This window comes from Mizuhopecten yessoensis, unplaced genomic scaffold (assembly GCF_002113885.1).
Source record: "Mizuhopecten yessoensis strain PY_sf001 unplaced genomic scaffold, ASM211388v2 scaffold716317, whole genome shotgun sequence".
In the NCBI taxonomy this organism is placed as follows: domain Eukaryota; kingdom Metazoa; phylum Mollusca; class Bivalvia; order Pectinida; family Pectinidae; genus Mizuhopecten; species Mizuhopecten yessoensis.
The window spans coordinates 552963-566379 of NW_018480056.1; the positions used below are offsets into that span (position 1 = coordinate 552963).

Consider the following 13417-nt stretch of genomic DNA (forward strand, 5'->3'; position numbering starts at 1 on the left):
CCCGTAATATAGCTGTAACAAATTCCCAGGTCCCTGTACTCACGACCACAATTGACCGTATCAACCTTCTCTGGCGGTGTTCGTGGGCAATTTAAGATGATGTAGCACTACTTATCCACAGCTATACAAACATTTTCAGATTTATAACCAAAATCATTTAAAATTTCCGTTTGTTTACCATTTTAAAAGATATTTTTTGATTTGTTTGACTACACCAAGGTTAATGTGAAGGATAAAGACTTGAAGACTCAAAAAATAGTTTTCGTCACTCTACTATTCCGGGAAAAAGACGTCAAAACAAGTCGACTGGATTCCCAGTGCCGTTCTAATTTCTATCAGTTGATTGCTGAATATTTGAGACTGAATCAGCTCCAGCCTCACATGCGTTACGCTAACAGAGCCATAACTAATACACGCAGATACATTGATTCCAAGCGAGTTAATCGAAAGTATCGTAAATTTCATTTTAATTTTAATCTTTGCAAATACTTTGGTTATATTAAACGATATTTCATTCCCTATCCTCTACGATTTATTCTTATGAAATATTTATCATAAAATGTTAATCAGTTTTAAAACGGATCATAATTGAGTAGAGGGTATCTTTCCGATAATATTACACTTCTTTAAGCCCGAGGCATAAGCTGGCAAATAATTGTCTCTACACAAAATACATCATACAAGGCCATCAATCAAAACTGATGGCATTTAAAGTGCAATTGTACCCTACGTAATAAATATCTGTCGTTTGTACTTTAAGGCCATACACTACCGTTTACTACATACATGTAATTTTTGCTAAAGTTATCTCCCCTGTTCCAGAACTTCTGTGTCTGGAAACAGACCCAATGTCCAATGTCTTCTTCTTCTTCCAATATCCGGCCACCTTCGACGTGTCGAAGATTATGCCAGTTTGTGTGTGCGCACATTACTATTAAAAGTTTAAGGATCAGGTTAAAAACTGGATAAAAACAGTGGAACGGTTTTAGTAAATATGCTGGGTCACTTGAGACTTAAAGATCTCAAGTGATGTTGCTGAGGCAATATCAAGCAATGTGACGTTGCTTACACTGTAAATTAACAACACCAGATTATCATTCGAACGCATCCAGTGTTAAGCGTCCTCGTGACCGTGTCCTGTTGACATTCATTTTCCCCACAAAGACTACACTTTAACTTTAACCAGTCAAATATTATGTTTATATATTTGATGGAACAGCCTATAACATATGTGTGTTGATTTTAACTGCAATTGTTAGGAGAGGAAATAACGCAACGGCTAGATCGGGATCCGCATCCTGATCACCGCCCGAACCCAGACGGACACAAGGAAACAACTGAGCAACCTGGTCGCCAGTGATCGACCCAGTCCAGTTGCTTTATATTCCTCATTTCTTTAACGAAGTTTTGAACTCCGCAGACACACTGAACCCTACACCACCTTCAGTGGATATATTGGACGTGAAACGCAAGTGGGGAAGGAAAATTGCAATGACCCGACCGGGATTCGATCCCGGGGCCTCCGAACTCTCGACGAACTCTTAATAAATTCAGCTATATGTACCTGGTCGCCGGCGAGCGATCAGTACAGACAAAGCAGTTTCGATCCAGAGATGAAATATTCCAAATATGGTAAAAAAAATAATCATTTATGCGTTAACTTGTTCCAGATTAGGTTTTTTGTATGGTAAAAACAGTAACAGACAAGAAAAACGTAGAAATGATGTAAGAATTTAAACATTTATGAGAAAAGAGTGGGTTTTCTCTATTCTCGTTATGCGGTCCTATTTTAGATGTTGCTTGCATGTGGATATTTCCTTTCGTGGTTTAAGCATTGTATCCATTGGGCTTGTTCGTCTGTCACTGTTCGTAGAGGTTTTTTTTTTTAGTTTTCAATAAAATGTGCCTGCTTGTTTATTTTAGTTACTATACTGGCTTTTCAGTTTGCACTGTTCGTGGCAACCCTTGTTAGAATGTCAGTGACCAATTTATTTAATCTAGTTAGCTTATAAATTGCTTTGTGGCAATAGTAAATTATATCGGACGAAAAAAAACTAGTAAAGGGAGAGGCACACAACTTGATACACCAAAGGAGCTGATTTATAATACCACTAAAATGGAATATACTACATTGTAGTATATATTACATATTTAGAATGTTCAAATCATATGGCAAAGACCGATTGCAAGAAAAATTAAAAAGAAAATCCTTTGATAAACTGATTGTAAAAAGAATGTTCACATTTCAAGCACATCATATCATTTGTATCGAACCTTTCTTTAATAGGAAACTTATATTAATATTGAGGGACACCGTCATATGTTCGCTACATACATGTACATGTCGTGTCTATCTCAATATTATAACCAAAGATAAACTTCGTGACGTCAAGCGTTAACAAGATACAGGTGTTTTATAATCAATCATACAGCGTTTTCGAATGCTACATGAACATGTCGGCAAAACATGATGTGAACTTCAGCTCTCGTCTATCAAGGACAGGACTGATCATCTCGTCGAAGTACAGTACCGTGTGAGTAAAATAGGTATTGCCAATGGAACATAGTGGGCATCCTCGAATCCCTGATAGGGAGTTTGGAACTCAGAGTCGTTTGATTTACATAAAGTTCATTGTTAATTTTCATTTTATCGTTTTGTTACCAGTTAGATTTCATGTAACGCTACATGAAATTAAAATCAGGTACCTTTGACCATTTCATTACGAGTTTATTAATTAATTATTGTATAGACACATATGTGAATATGTAAAATACAATCAAGCAAAGAGCTAGTTTGAAAGACTCAAACGTACAATGGCCTTTGTTCTTAAAAAGAAAAAGAAAAATGTCGAGAACAAGTTGTATTTTTGTTTGCCGATTTTCTACGAACTCTTAACTGTGCTCATTTGTATAGTTCTGGTCAAAGCAGCGTACATACAGGTAACAACACAAAAGGAAACTCTGCATAAATTACTTTTTGTAGATAATTTTTTCACAATTTGTGATATTATTATACTTAGCAGCTACTATGCTACAATTAAGTCATCAATTTACTAGTAACGGATCCATGAACGTAATCATTTGTTTTCAAATTAAGACATTAATTAAGTAATAACGGATCGTTGTATGTAATATGCCCAACCCCCGATCGCAACACTTGGGATTTACATTTTCTGTTTTCCCTTCCCCACACGTTCGTTTCGGCGTTGTCTTCCTAAGAACCCGTCTTCATATGAACCTGGCTGTTACGAGGACGTTAATCGCAAAACAGACGATCAGAAAGTCAGCAGTCGAAGTCCCAGATCAATAAATCGGTAATCACAGACCATGTCCCACAGAAAAATCATGTAATTGACTGGGATAACTCCAAGGTACTAGAAAGATAGAGAGTAATCTAGTCATCAGCAGATTAAGAAAGTCATCCGGATACACCGCAGTGTTAAATCGAGATGAGGGGGCTTAATGTCTCTCGCACATATATGACCTAGTATCAAATAAAGGGTAGCTGATTCGAGTCATGTCGGTACATATATAACAACTAGTGTACATACGCTTACAGCGTAGCCGAATCGACATCGATTTATGGACAACTCGTACACATTTTACACCTTTGTGTACAAACTCTTCACTGGTCATTTGTCTGATGAAGGTGGCAGAGTACATTCCGCATTAGTCATCGAAACGTCACATATATAAACACTTTTTGGTTGTGCTACATGAATCTTTTCACAACCCATATTTACCAACATGAAGAAAATATTTAGAAATACCTAAACAAACAATCTAGTAACGGAACCCTTCAGCAAAATGGATATAACATACACGTAACGTACCAGAAATAATAAAAGGTACTCACATAACCGAACTAACTGATTTGAATTCTTCTTGAAACGGCGATAAATAAATAAAAAACATTTTCTCAAAAAACTGAAATGACAACTATAACAAACGTATCTTTGTAATACAAAAAGCTATATAAAAACCTAATCTGTTCAAACTGAGATAAAAATAATAATTGTTTTGTTTACATCGTTTGTTATAATATTCTGTCATTAAATAAATACACAGAGTCGAAAGTGCGGATGACAATGAATGAGATTGAAGATAATTGAATCAATAAGAAATATTAGCATTTTAAGAAGTATTGTAATTACCTTAAAACTTCATGATCAGCGGAAACAAGTATATCTAGACACTCTATAAGTCAGTTCATTATATAGACGGTTGCGACACAAATTTACACGTTAGGTATTTAGCTTTTTTAATTTCATGTTACGTAAATTCTCTGTGCCAAGAGATAACGAACAGACCTGTCATCACTTAGGGTAAACCTATCTATCAGGTTTTCGCACGCGCAACGTACGTGCACAATATGTGGTTGCACGTACTGATTAAAACGTACATTTCCAAAGGTAATGAAACACATAAGAGACGTCGGTAAATGAGCTTTAATGTCGGTACACGACCTCCGGGGAATAGAAACTACTAAGTGTTCATGTTGAACATGGAAGATGTTGTTCAAATGCTCATTAAAGAGCCATGTTGTTTTGTTGTCACTTTATCCGAGTTCTCAATATGAGACGGAGACGTTACTAGGATTTGAACTAGATTTACATTGCAGGTGTTGCCGATGAAGCAATGGACGATTACCCTTCCGGAACGCCTGGTCATTTTACTGTTTCAAGGGTCTCCATGTAAATCCTTCATTTGTTCATATTTTGCCTTAGTTTTCGACAATGGTCGAGGAATTACAGCTTGCCTGTGACAGTTTGTTTGATGAAAAACTGAGTCGGACTTGAGACCAATGTTTTGAGCTGCTTTGTTAAAATTGTCTCAAAACAACTCAGTTCATCACACAATGACAGCAGCATGCAAAACCACAATCAATCATTATGTTGCAATTACACCTGTATGTTATGACCTCATCCATTGGACAATAAATACACTGGAGCTTGTGCAAGTCTACATGATGTTACAATATAGTTCACAATAGAATGTTCGTCCTCATGGAGCGTTGGCCGAAACTGATCATTCTGATAACAATGTTTTACTTGCACAATAATGTGGTATATATATGTACTTTTCAGTTTGACAATACTGTAATAAGGTTTAAAGTGTACTCTGTTGCAGCGGATTGGTACTGGCAGAATGGTGTGAAATCAGACACACATTCACACGCACAGACAAACATACACAAGACTTATATCATGGGCAAATGAAAAGGACAATATTTTGTTGCTTCATTAAGCCCAACTTGAGAAGAAAATAAACCATAAAACATGGGACAACGAATTTGCGTTCTGCTCGTTAATAACTTGAGATGTATTTTTCATTTCATTTCAAGGGAAAATGACCTTTTTCATGCAAAAAATCCAATTCTGTTACATAAATGATTGTCTTATCATTTTATCGCCATTTTTACTTTGAAATACTGCTTTTACAATTTTAGCCCATTGTAAAGCTTTCAAACTTCTTATACAAGATATTATCAGTTATATAAATATTTCAATTCTGTTTGAGGGTAAAGGTTTGCTTGCAGAAATGACCATTCTTCAGGGAAAATATACATATCTTTTGGGGTTAATAAAAATAGCAAGCTTTACAAAAAGGACACATTCTGAATATAGAGCTAACTTAATGCTAAAAGGTGTAGAAGCAGGACACTAATATAAATGTAGGCATGCCCTAACTCAGCCTCAGAATGAACAAAGAACAGTCGTGCAAGAAGGCCATGGAGAATATGTAACTGTGATGATGGACGAATTACGTGCCAGTACTAAAAGAAGATAAATGTGGATATAATGTTACGGTGAGCATCGCGGACTACTAGTATGACATCCGCCGGTAAATTCACATCTACCAACCAAACGAGACACCACAGTAGTCAAAACCACATTCAGGGACCTGATAATTTTTTACAGTTATATTTGGACCTAAACTAAAGTGTTCAGAGTAATTTTACATGTTTTCGGGGTTAAATTCGACTTCAGGTACAATGTATATATTATCATTAGGGGTGTCATTTTTACCGAAAGTCGATATAAACCCCTAAAACATGTAAAATTACTCTGAACACCTTAGTTTAGGTCCTAATATATAGCTGTAAGAAATTCCTAGGTCCCTGTGGTTAAAACCTCATCTATGAAGGAAACAGAGATATTCTGAAACATATTGACAATGCAGTTGGTACGCTGTCCAGAAATTGCCATTTTTACCGAACATATACAGGTAAGGAAAGGTTTGTGCGTGGGGAGAACTTCATTGACGAACACTTTATCAGAATGAGACTAGCGTAAAAATGGGAAGACAGATCCTTCAACACATAAAAGCTGCATCAAAATTAGATTGTCTCCTGGCGGTCGACTTAGTGACTTGGTTTCCATGTCTGAACATTTGAAAAAAATATCCTGTTGTTAAGACTGTCGTTATGGTTCCCGAAGTGCTCCTTGCAGTATTGTATGTTTTATATATTGGCTGTATGTGTGTGCAAAGGGAAAGGTCCTTGCATGAAATTCACAACTACAATTTTTGTATCTCTGTCTGCGATAATCATTTACTTTAAAGAATTGAATTTAACAATTATCGAATTTGGTAGCTTGTTTTTCTAATGCACTTTTAGTCTTTCTGATTGCCTCTCCTATCACGAAGATTTGAATGGAACGATAACCATTTAAATCACGAGGCATGATTGATTCGAAATACTTTACAATGTTTGAGAGAAATCTTTCAATAAAACGGAGTTATCTCGTATTAAATCATCCTCATCTGAAAGGACATATTTTTGTAAAACCCGATATCTCGAGGTAAAATATCATAACATCGAACTATTGTTTCAACTAAAAATCAAGTAGTAAAGTTTGTTATCTCGAATTAAACAGGTTAAACGAAACATCTCAAAATAAGCATATCTAAGGTCATTTTGTTACCTCGAAGTTAATATTCTGAAGTAATCTCGAAGTGGTTCAACATTGAATTGAAGTAAAAACCCTTCAAGATAAACGAAATCTTCGTCACGTTAAATTAAGATAAAATAGAAATACATTTTTGCAGCAAAAACGACATTGACTTACAAGGTTGTATATATTTAAAAGTTCGTTTTAGCGAAGTTCGACTCGATATAAGTGTAAAGGTAATACATTACTGACCATGCCCCAGCTAGGGGTGAGCAATTCTAGTATGCAGTAATGCTACAACCATTTTATATAGTCTCATGTTATATGTCTTATTGCCAAACTAATGTCACTCAATAATTAGATAGGACTCAGAACTACTCGGGTTCGTTTGACGGTTAGGTAACAGCTAATTATATTTACCGATAATTGGCGAAATTCTGGCAAAGTTTGCAACGAGAATACGATCAGATTTAAAAATAATTGATGTGTACATATTGCTGAAGATCTTGGATCAGCTGCTACAAAATACTCCTGACGTCATTGGAAAAGAAATGATAAAAAATCTTTATTTTACTTTTTTCCCAGTATTATATCAAATGAAACTTGCAAAACGACTGTTCAATATGTCATCAAGCTGATCAGGCGATACTCAGCTTAACGCCAGTAGAATGTATCAATCTTCCTAGTCTGAAAAAAGCAGGTTATTTTTTTTAAATTGTTCGGACAGGTTGTGATGATTTAGAATAAAAGATTATTTAGAAATGACATTAGCTAATATTTTACGGATGTGCAGCAATTAAGGTAACTACTGAACCTTAGAACAAACCGGTCTTTTGTTAAACTGGGTGTAGACGCCATCATTAAGAATGACGCATAGCGGAAAAGGAGACATTAGGAGAAAGTCTCGCTCCATCAGAACCTATAATAGTAAAAAAAGGTTAGCAACCGGCACCTGCGGTAAATATAACTCAATGAGACCTCGCTGTTGCATACGTCATCTCGGCTGTAAATTTAGTGCCGTGAAAAAATCTTTATGTGGCAAAAATGTTCTTCCACCACGGAAATTCTATATATGGAGCATCGTAAATGAGCCCAAATTTGCATCTGTGATCAACAGATTTCAAATGAAATGATGGCGTTGGAACAATTTTGAGATAATTTTAAGGAATCTTTTACAAAAATATAATTAATAAACCCGCTGTTTTATTTTCATGAAATTATACACTTGTGACGGCACACTGAGCTGAGTATGCTATCACAGTTTGTTATATATTGAAAATGTATGTGATGGCTGAATTAAACAGAGTTCCAAATTCATAGAGAATGAAACATTATCATAGAGTTACACAAGCGTGTCGACTGTTTGACTTTAATATCAAAATTAACGGATTCATCCAAATTTACGTTCATTAATAAAGCTTTAGTTTTAAATTAATTTCTATTTACAAGATACTTAATAGTTTGTCATCATGTTCCGTTAAAGTTTTAGAACGAACCTTTGCTTTAAAAATGTCTATATATTGATGTTCGCACCATCAACTGGCTTCATTTTAATTCTGCTTCTATGTTTGGTTTTGTTTTATTGTGTTTTACGTCCCACTTACAGCTATCGTCATTTAAGGACGTGCAAGGATTTGTTGGTCAAGGAAAGCCGGAGTTCCCGGAGAAAAATACCGACCTACGGTCGGTATCTAGCGACTACTCTACGTAGGTGAAGGGCTAATTCTAAGTACATGTATGTTGACACCAAAACAAATTATTAAAATGCATTAAAAGGATAACGGTACATCCGAAACTAAACCCGTAATGACGTAAAAGTTCTTTCGGCGTTACGGGCCATTTTTGGCATCATAAAGAGTTAAAATTTCAACTCAAATTTATTTTGCAATTTCTGTTATAAACCTCATATTGTTTATCGGGGCTATCTTTCCTGGTGCCGATTTTTTCCAATGCCCATGTGTAGATTCCCTATCACAGCCACGAAATCGGAATCAAAATAGGATGTAATTGGACAGTTAGCATATGCATGCAGAAATGAAAGCCTCCGCATGTGACAAACGAAAATTCCTTTCTACGAATGAACACTGGTATGACAATGTTTAAGCATGTCAAATATTTATTTGTTTGTTGCATGAGGAGGCTTTCAAAATTTGAAGAGTGTTTAGTTAATTTCCTTCAAAATGGCAAATTGTCAACCAAATAGCGCACAAAACACGCATTTCATTATGAAATTGCGGATTTATGTCTCTTTTGCAATTCCATATCTCCTTAATCAGTTGTTGAATGAATTTGAAATATCATATTTGCATACTTCATTTATTCCAGACTACAACTAAATCAAAATCTCTGATGAGGCCGGAAATGACCCTTAACACCCCTTGTCCTAAATCTACTTAAAACTTGGTATGGGTTTGACCCGGATCGTGAGGGGCCAAGCTTAGTTAAAACTTTAAGGGCGTTAATAGCTGAGTATATTCTAAAGTAAAATTGAAATAAAAATTTGAAAATATGACCACTGTAAGCTAACAAAGCTTTGTCTATGGTTTTCTCGTGTCTATTACGTGACAGAGGTGTGGCCACTTGAGGGGTCGTCTCTACCTCATAAAATAGCCGTCAGACTATCACGTCAGCCGCTGTATATGAGCTGTCTACCTAGGTTAGGCAATATAAGGCAAGACATTTAAAGACATTGTGTCAGGTTAAATAATGTTAAAGTACTAATTTTAGCGGGCACAAATTCAGCTTATTATCGAATTTTAACAGATCAGCGCATTGATTAACAAGCGCATTTCAATAATAATAATTATAATAATTCGAGGTTCTCTTATACCGCTTTATCACAACCTAGTTCGTAGGTCGTTTCAAAGCGGTTCACAAATTATCATCCGTGGTTATAGGGCCTTTGCAACCAGTCAATATCATCTTCAACTCCCTGGAAGCATACAGCCCATGCTGCCATTTCGGCACTCACAGCTAGCATTTAATAATTCTAGCACAGTCCAACCACGTTCTCATTAACAGCTGAGTAGACTGCACCAAGCGGAGTAAAGTATCTTGCTCAAAGATACAACACAGTGCCGTGCCGTGGTTCGAACCCGCAACCCTTCGGTAACGAGCCCGGCGTCCTACCACTAAACTACCGGGCCTCAATGCTCATGTACGCAAGACAAAAATGTAAGCAAACAAATTAACAGTACATTTAAAATATAATTCGATATAATTTCTTCAGTTTTCAATGTTCATTCGCGTTAAATAAGGTGTAATATCTGAATCAATGACGTAATTCTAATTTTAATATTCGAGTTTGTTTCACCCTAATCTTTCCTATGCCATATAATGATTTCAAGCTCAGTATTCATCTTTCAAGAGTTATTGATTTATTCGAATCAGTATGGAAATGCTCGACATAAGTTTTGGAAACGATATGTTTTTCTGTAATGTAACAAGGCTGCAGTAGTATATCGCCGACATCATGGAACGTAACGGGGTCAAGAGAAATAACAGCACTATATTAAGCCCGTCAGAAGGTAATGTTCTGTATTGTGATCAGCAGGTCAGTTTCACCGGCTGAATGTTGTCTAAGTCAATGACATAAGTCAATGGGGCTGATTCTGCAGTAGTTCCCCTCATAATAGACTACACAGACGGACTACTTTCGCCGAACCAATCAGATGAGCCAGTGCTGAGGACAGGGACATCTACACATGTGTTCATGTTGAAACAGTTTGGAACTTACTGCGATTATTATTTAAAAGATTCTTTGCAAATGTCAGTTCTAAAATAGAAAACACAAGTAGGAATAACAAAATGATACTTGGTAAAAAAAAGACGCCCAACATGCCTGTACTGCTCATCCCGATATTAAAGTAATCACGGCAAAATGTTCTCATTAAAAGTATTATTGTGATTTTCAACACTGAAAGGGGAAGCGGGTTCCCTATATGCAGCTTCTTATTCCCTTGTCACAGGAATGTTCCATACATGACTACTGGTCAGGAGAATTACCCCATTCGGACATTTCCTTAAGCTCCCAAATTAAAACAGGGCTTAAGTTGAGACCAAGTCCCGAGGTGTGTGACCAGCCCCTGGAGCTTATTCTTGTAGTGTGATTACGTATATGATACAAGTATACGGACTATGTCAATAGTGGCATGAGTGGACCCTAGTGGAATATTTGTGGCACGAATGTACTCATCTCTTCCTACATAACAATTTAAGTGTGAGTATGGAGTGCGGTTATCGACTCTTTCCATGTTATGACCTTTTTACCTACTCCCAAGGTGAAGGGCCCGACACCAGGGCCAATCCTGGTAGCATACTAGAATTCTTTTCATTGATGTATACCTGCAGGAAATGTATATATTGCTATTGGATGGAGATCTCGGCCGATTAAATGTTATAACCGAAGATCTATAACCCACCCGCAGAATTTGGGATTGGCTTTTGTGCCCTCTACTTGGGAGCATAAAAGTAATTAAAATTAATCTGCTCCATCCATTGCAACATTTTGGATCTTTCTTATTTATTTCTTCTTCTAACTACCTTTTATTTCCAAGCGCCTTGCTTTGCAACACCTCACTTCTGGATTTAATGTTGCGTTCGTCCAGGTGAGGAAGGTAGTTGATTATGTTCCCCGGCCGGGACAAAATCCTTAAAAAATGCAGTTGTTATTCCATGTGAAACGTTCAGGAGTTTGGAGTAATGACAACTGGTTCATCCGTTGTCAGTATAATGTGACTGGGCGGAATGTTGTGCTGGGTGTCTTCGGGATGGTATTTCAGTGAGAGAGCACTATAAAGTCGGCATCAGATTCGCGCAACCACGAGGAGTCAAATACACCAACATAACATGCCTCCTGCACACACGAACGCAAGAACGCATAAACAACACCCATGAAGGCACGTTGTTCTTAAATGACCTTAGCTGTTGATAGAACGTTATAAAAATGAAACCAAACTTGAGGAATGAGACCGGGCCTAAAGGACCATCCGGATAGCATGTGTTGATCTCACCCAATAAAAACAGGACATTTTAGGGAGAAAATCCTGGGCATTTTCACAATATCTCCCGGGACTAAATCCACTGGCGGAGAAAACTCTGGAAGAAAAATACTAGTAACCCATAATACAATTGTTTACATTCGTCGTTCTATGGGTGTATGCGCTTTTATCGCATTATATAAGTTGAAATATCGATTGTTGTTAGATAAAACAGCTGTACAACAGAACAATCTCTGTTGTGTCCAACTCCTCCAGCCTTAGTGGTCATTTAAATTTCATTAAAACAAAATATGACCATTCCCTATTGCAATATTTTAAACCAGATATGTTTACGATCCCGCGGAGAGAAGCAGGATTTTAAGCAAACATACTCCTATCTCCAGTTAGAGGTAATAGCCTGCTTACATCGGGGGGACCACATCCTATATTTATACAGTTCCCTTGGCGCTTGCCATTAGCTTACGTGCCACTTCGGACCAGGTGAACTAATATGGAACCTGCTCGTGTATGGCAACTACAGTGTATATCCTGTAAGTCACGTCTATTTTGTGAGAACATATTGTCATCATTTCCGAGAATGTTCGATCGGGTCAACTATATATCATAAATATTCATTCGGACACATCAAACTAGAGACATCATAAAATCTGTATTGATATTTGAGCACTTCATATAACACCCTTTAAAAAAATTATGCTCCAGAAAAAAAATTCGGTTAAAATCCCTTTATCTGCACCGAAGAAGTAAAAGTTTCAAACATTAAGCCACGCCCGTCTACCCCAAAGAGCAAACCATCCGTTTATCAAGAAATTTGTTTGATTTTATTGTAGTAACCAACTGAAATATATATCGAGGTTTGAATTCATGTATCAAATTGTAAACACGAAATTCATCATGACAATTATCGATTATTACGGGGAAGAATTTAGAAATACATAGATAATAAAAAGATATCCAGGACAATGTATACAACGAGTATGGATGAGCATGTGTTGATTGGACGATTTTGACAATTACAGGTATATTTTGGTATTGACACATTGTAAAAGAAATTCAAGATTACCTCAAAAGCTTGAAATGCCTCGTCTACATTTCCGCTCACAGGACAGTTTCGTTCCTTCGTCAGCGCTGCTCGGCCTAACTTCCTCAGGTCATAGGCCATTTTTGTGACGTTAAAGGTCAGGTGACGAAAACACACCTTAGACCGATGTAATGACATGCGCAGTGTTGCATTGTGACGTCACGTATCGTAGAAGCACATATCACTTGCTGTTGTAAAGGTATCCAAAGTTCATGTTTCACAGACGAACACGTGAGTTTAATCAAATACACGTGCTTATCACATGTATGCTATGTGTACACAGACAATATTTCCATCATAAATGACTCCTATTCCATGTATTTATCCGGTGACTGTGGCAATATACCTTCCACGAAACACAGCATTATTACACAGTAAACTCTCGGAGCAGACATTTCACATCTCCTCTCCCTGCATTCAAATAAAACTCCAAAATATCGTGT

General features: G+C 36.8%; 1 protein-coding gene across 12 annotated transcripts in view; it reads right to left on the minus strand.

Annotated features, from left to right (window-relative positions):
• LOC110442987 (dipeptidyl peptidase 4-like) overlaps positions 1–13417 on the minus strand; it is a 406309-nt gene that overhangs the window by 217747 nt on the left and 175145 nt on the right. For 4 of the 12 annotated variants that reach the window (XM_021486895.1, XM_021486894.1, XM_021486891.1 and 1 more), the window contains exon 1: positions 12957–13316. The exons of 3 other annotated variants lie outside the window; for them this stretch is intronic. In XM_021486895.1, coding sequence (XP_021342570.1) covers positions 12957–13112 — 156 coding nt within the window. In that variant the 5' untranslated portion in view covers positions 13113–13316. Of the gene's footprint in view, positions 1–12956; positions 13317–13417 lie in introns of those variants that run through there. 5 more of the 12 variants (XM_021486896.1, XM_021486893.1, XM_021486892.1 and 2 more) reach the window with 2 other exon arrangements.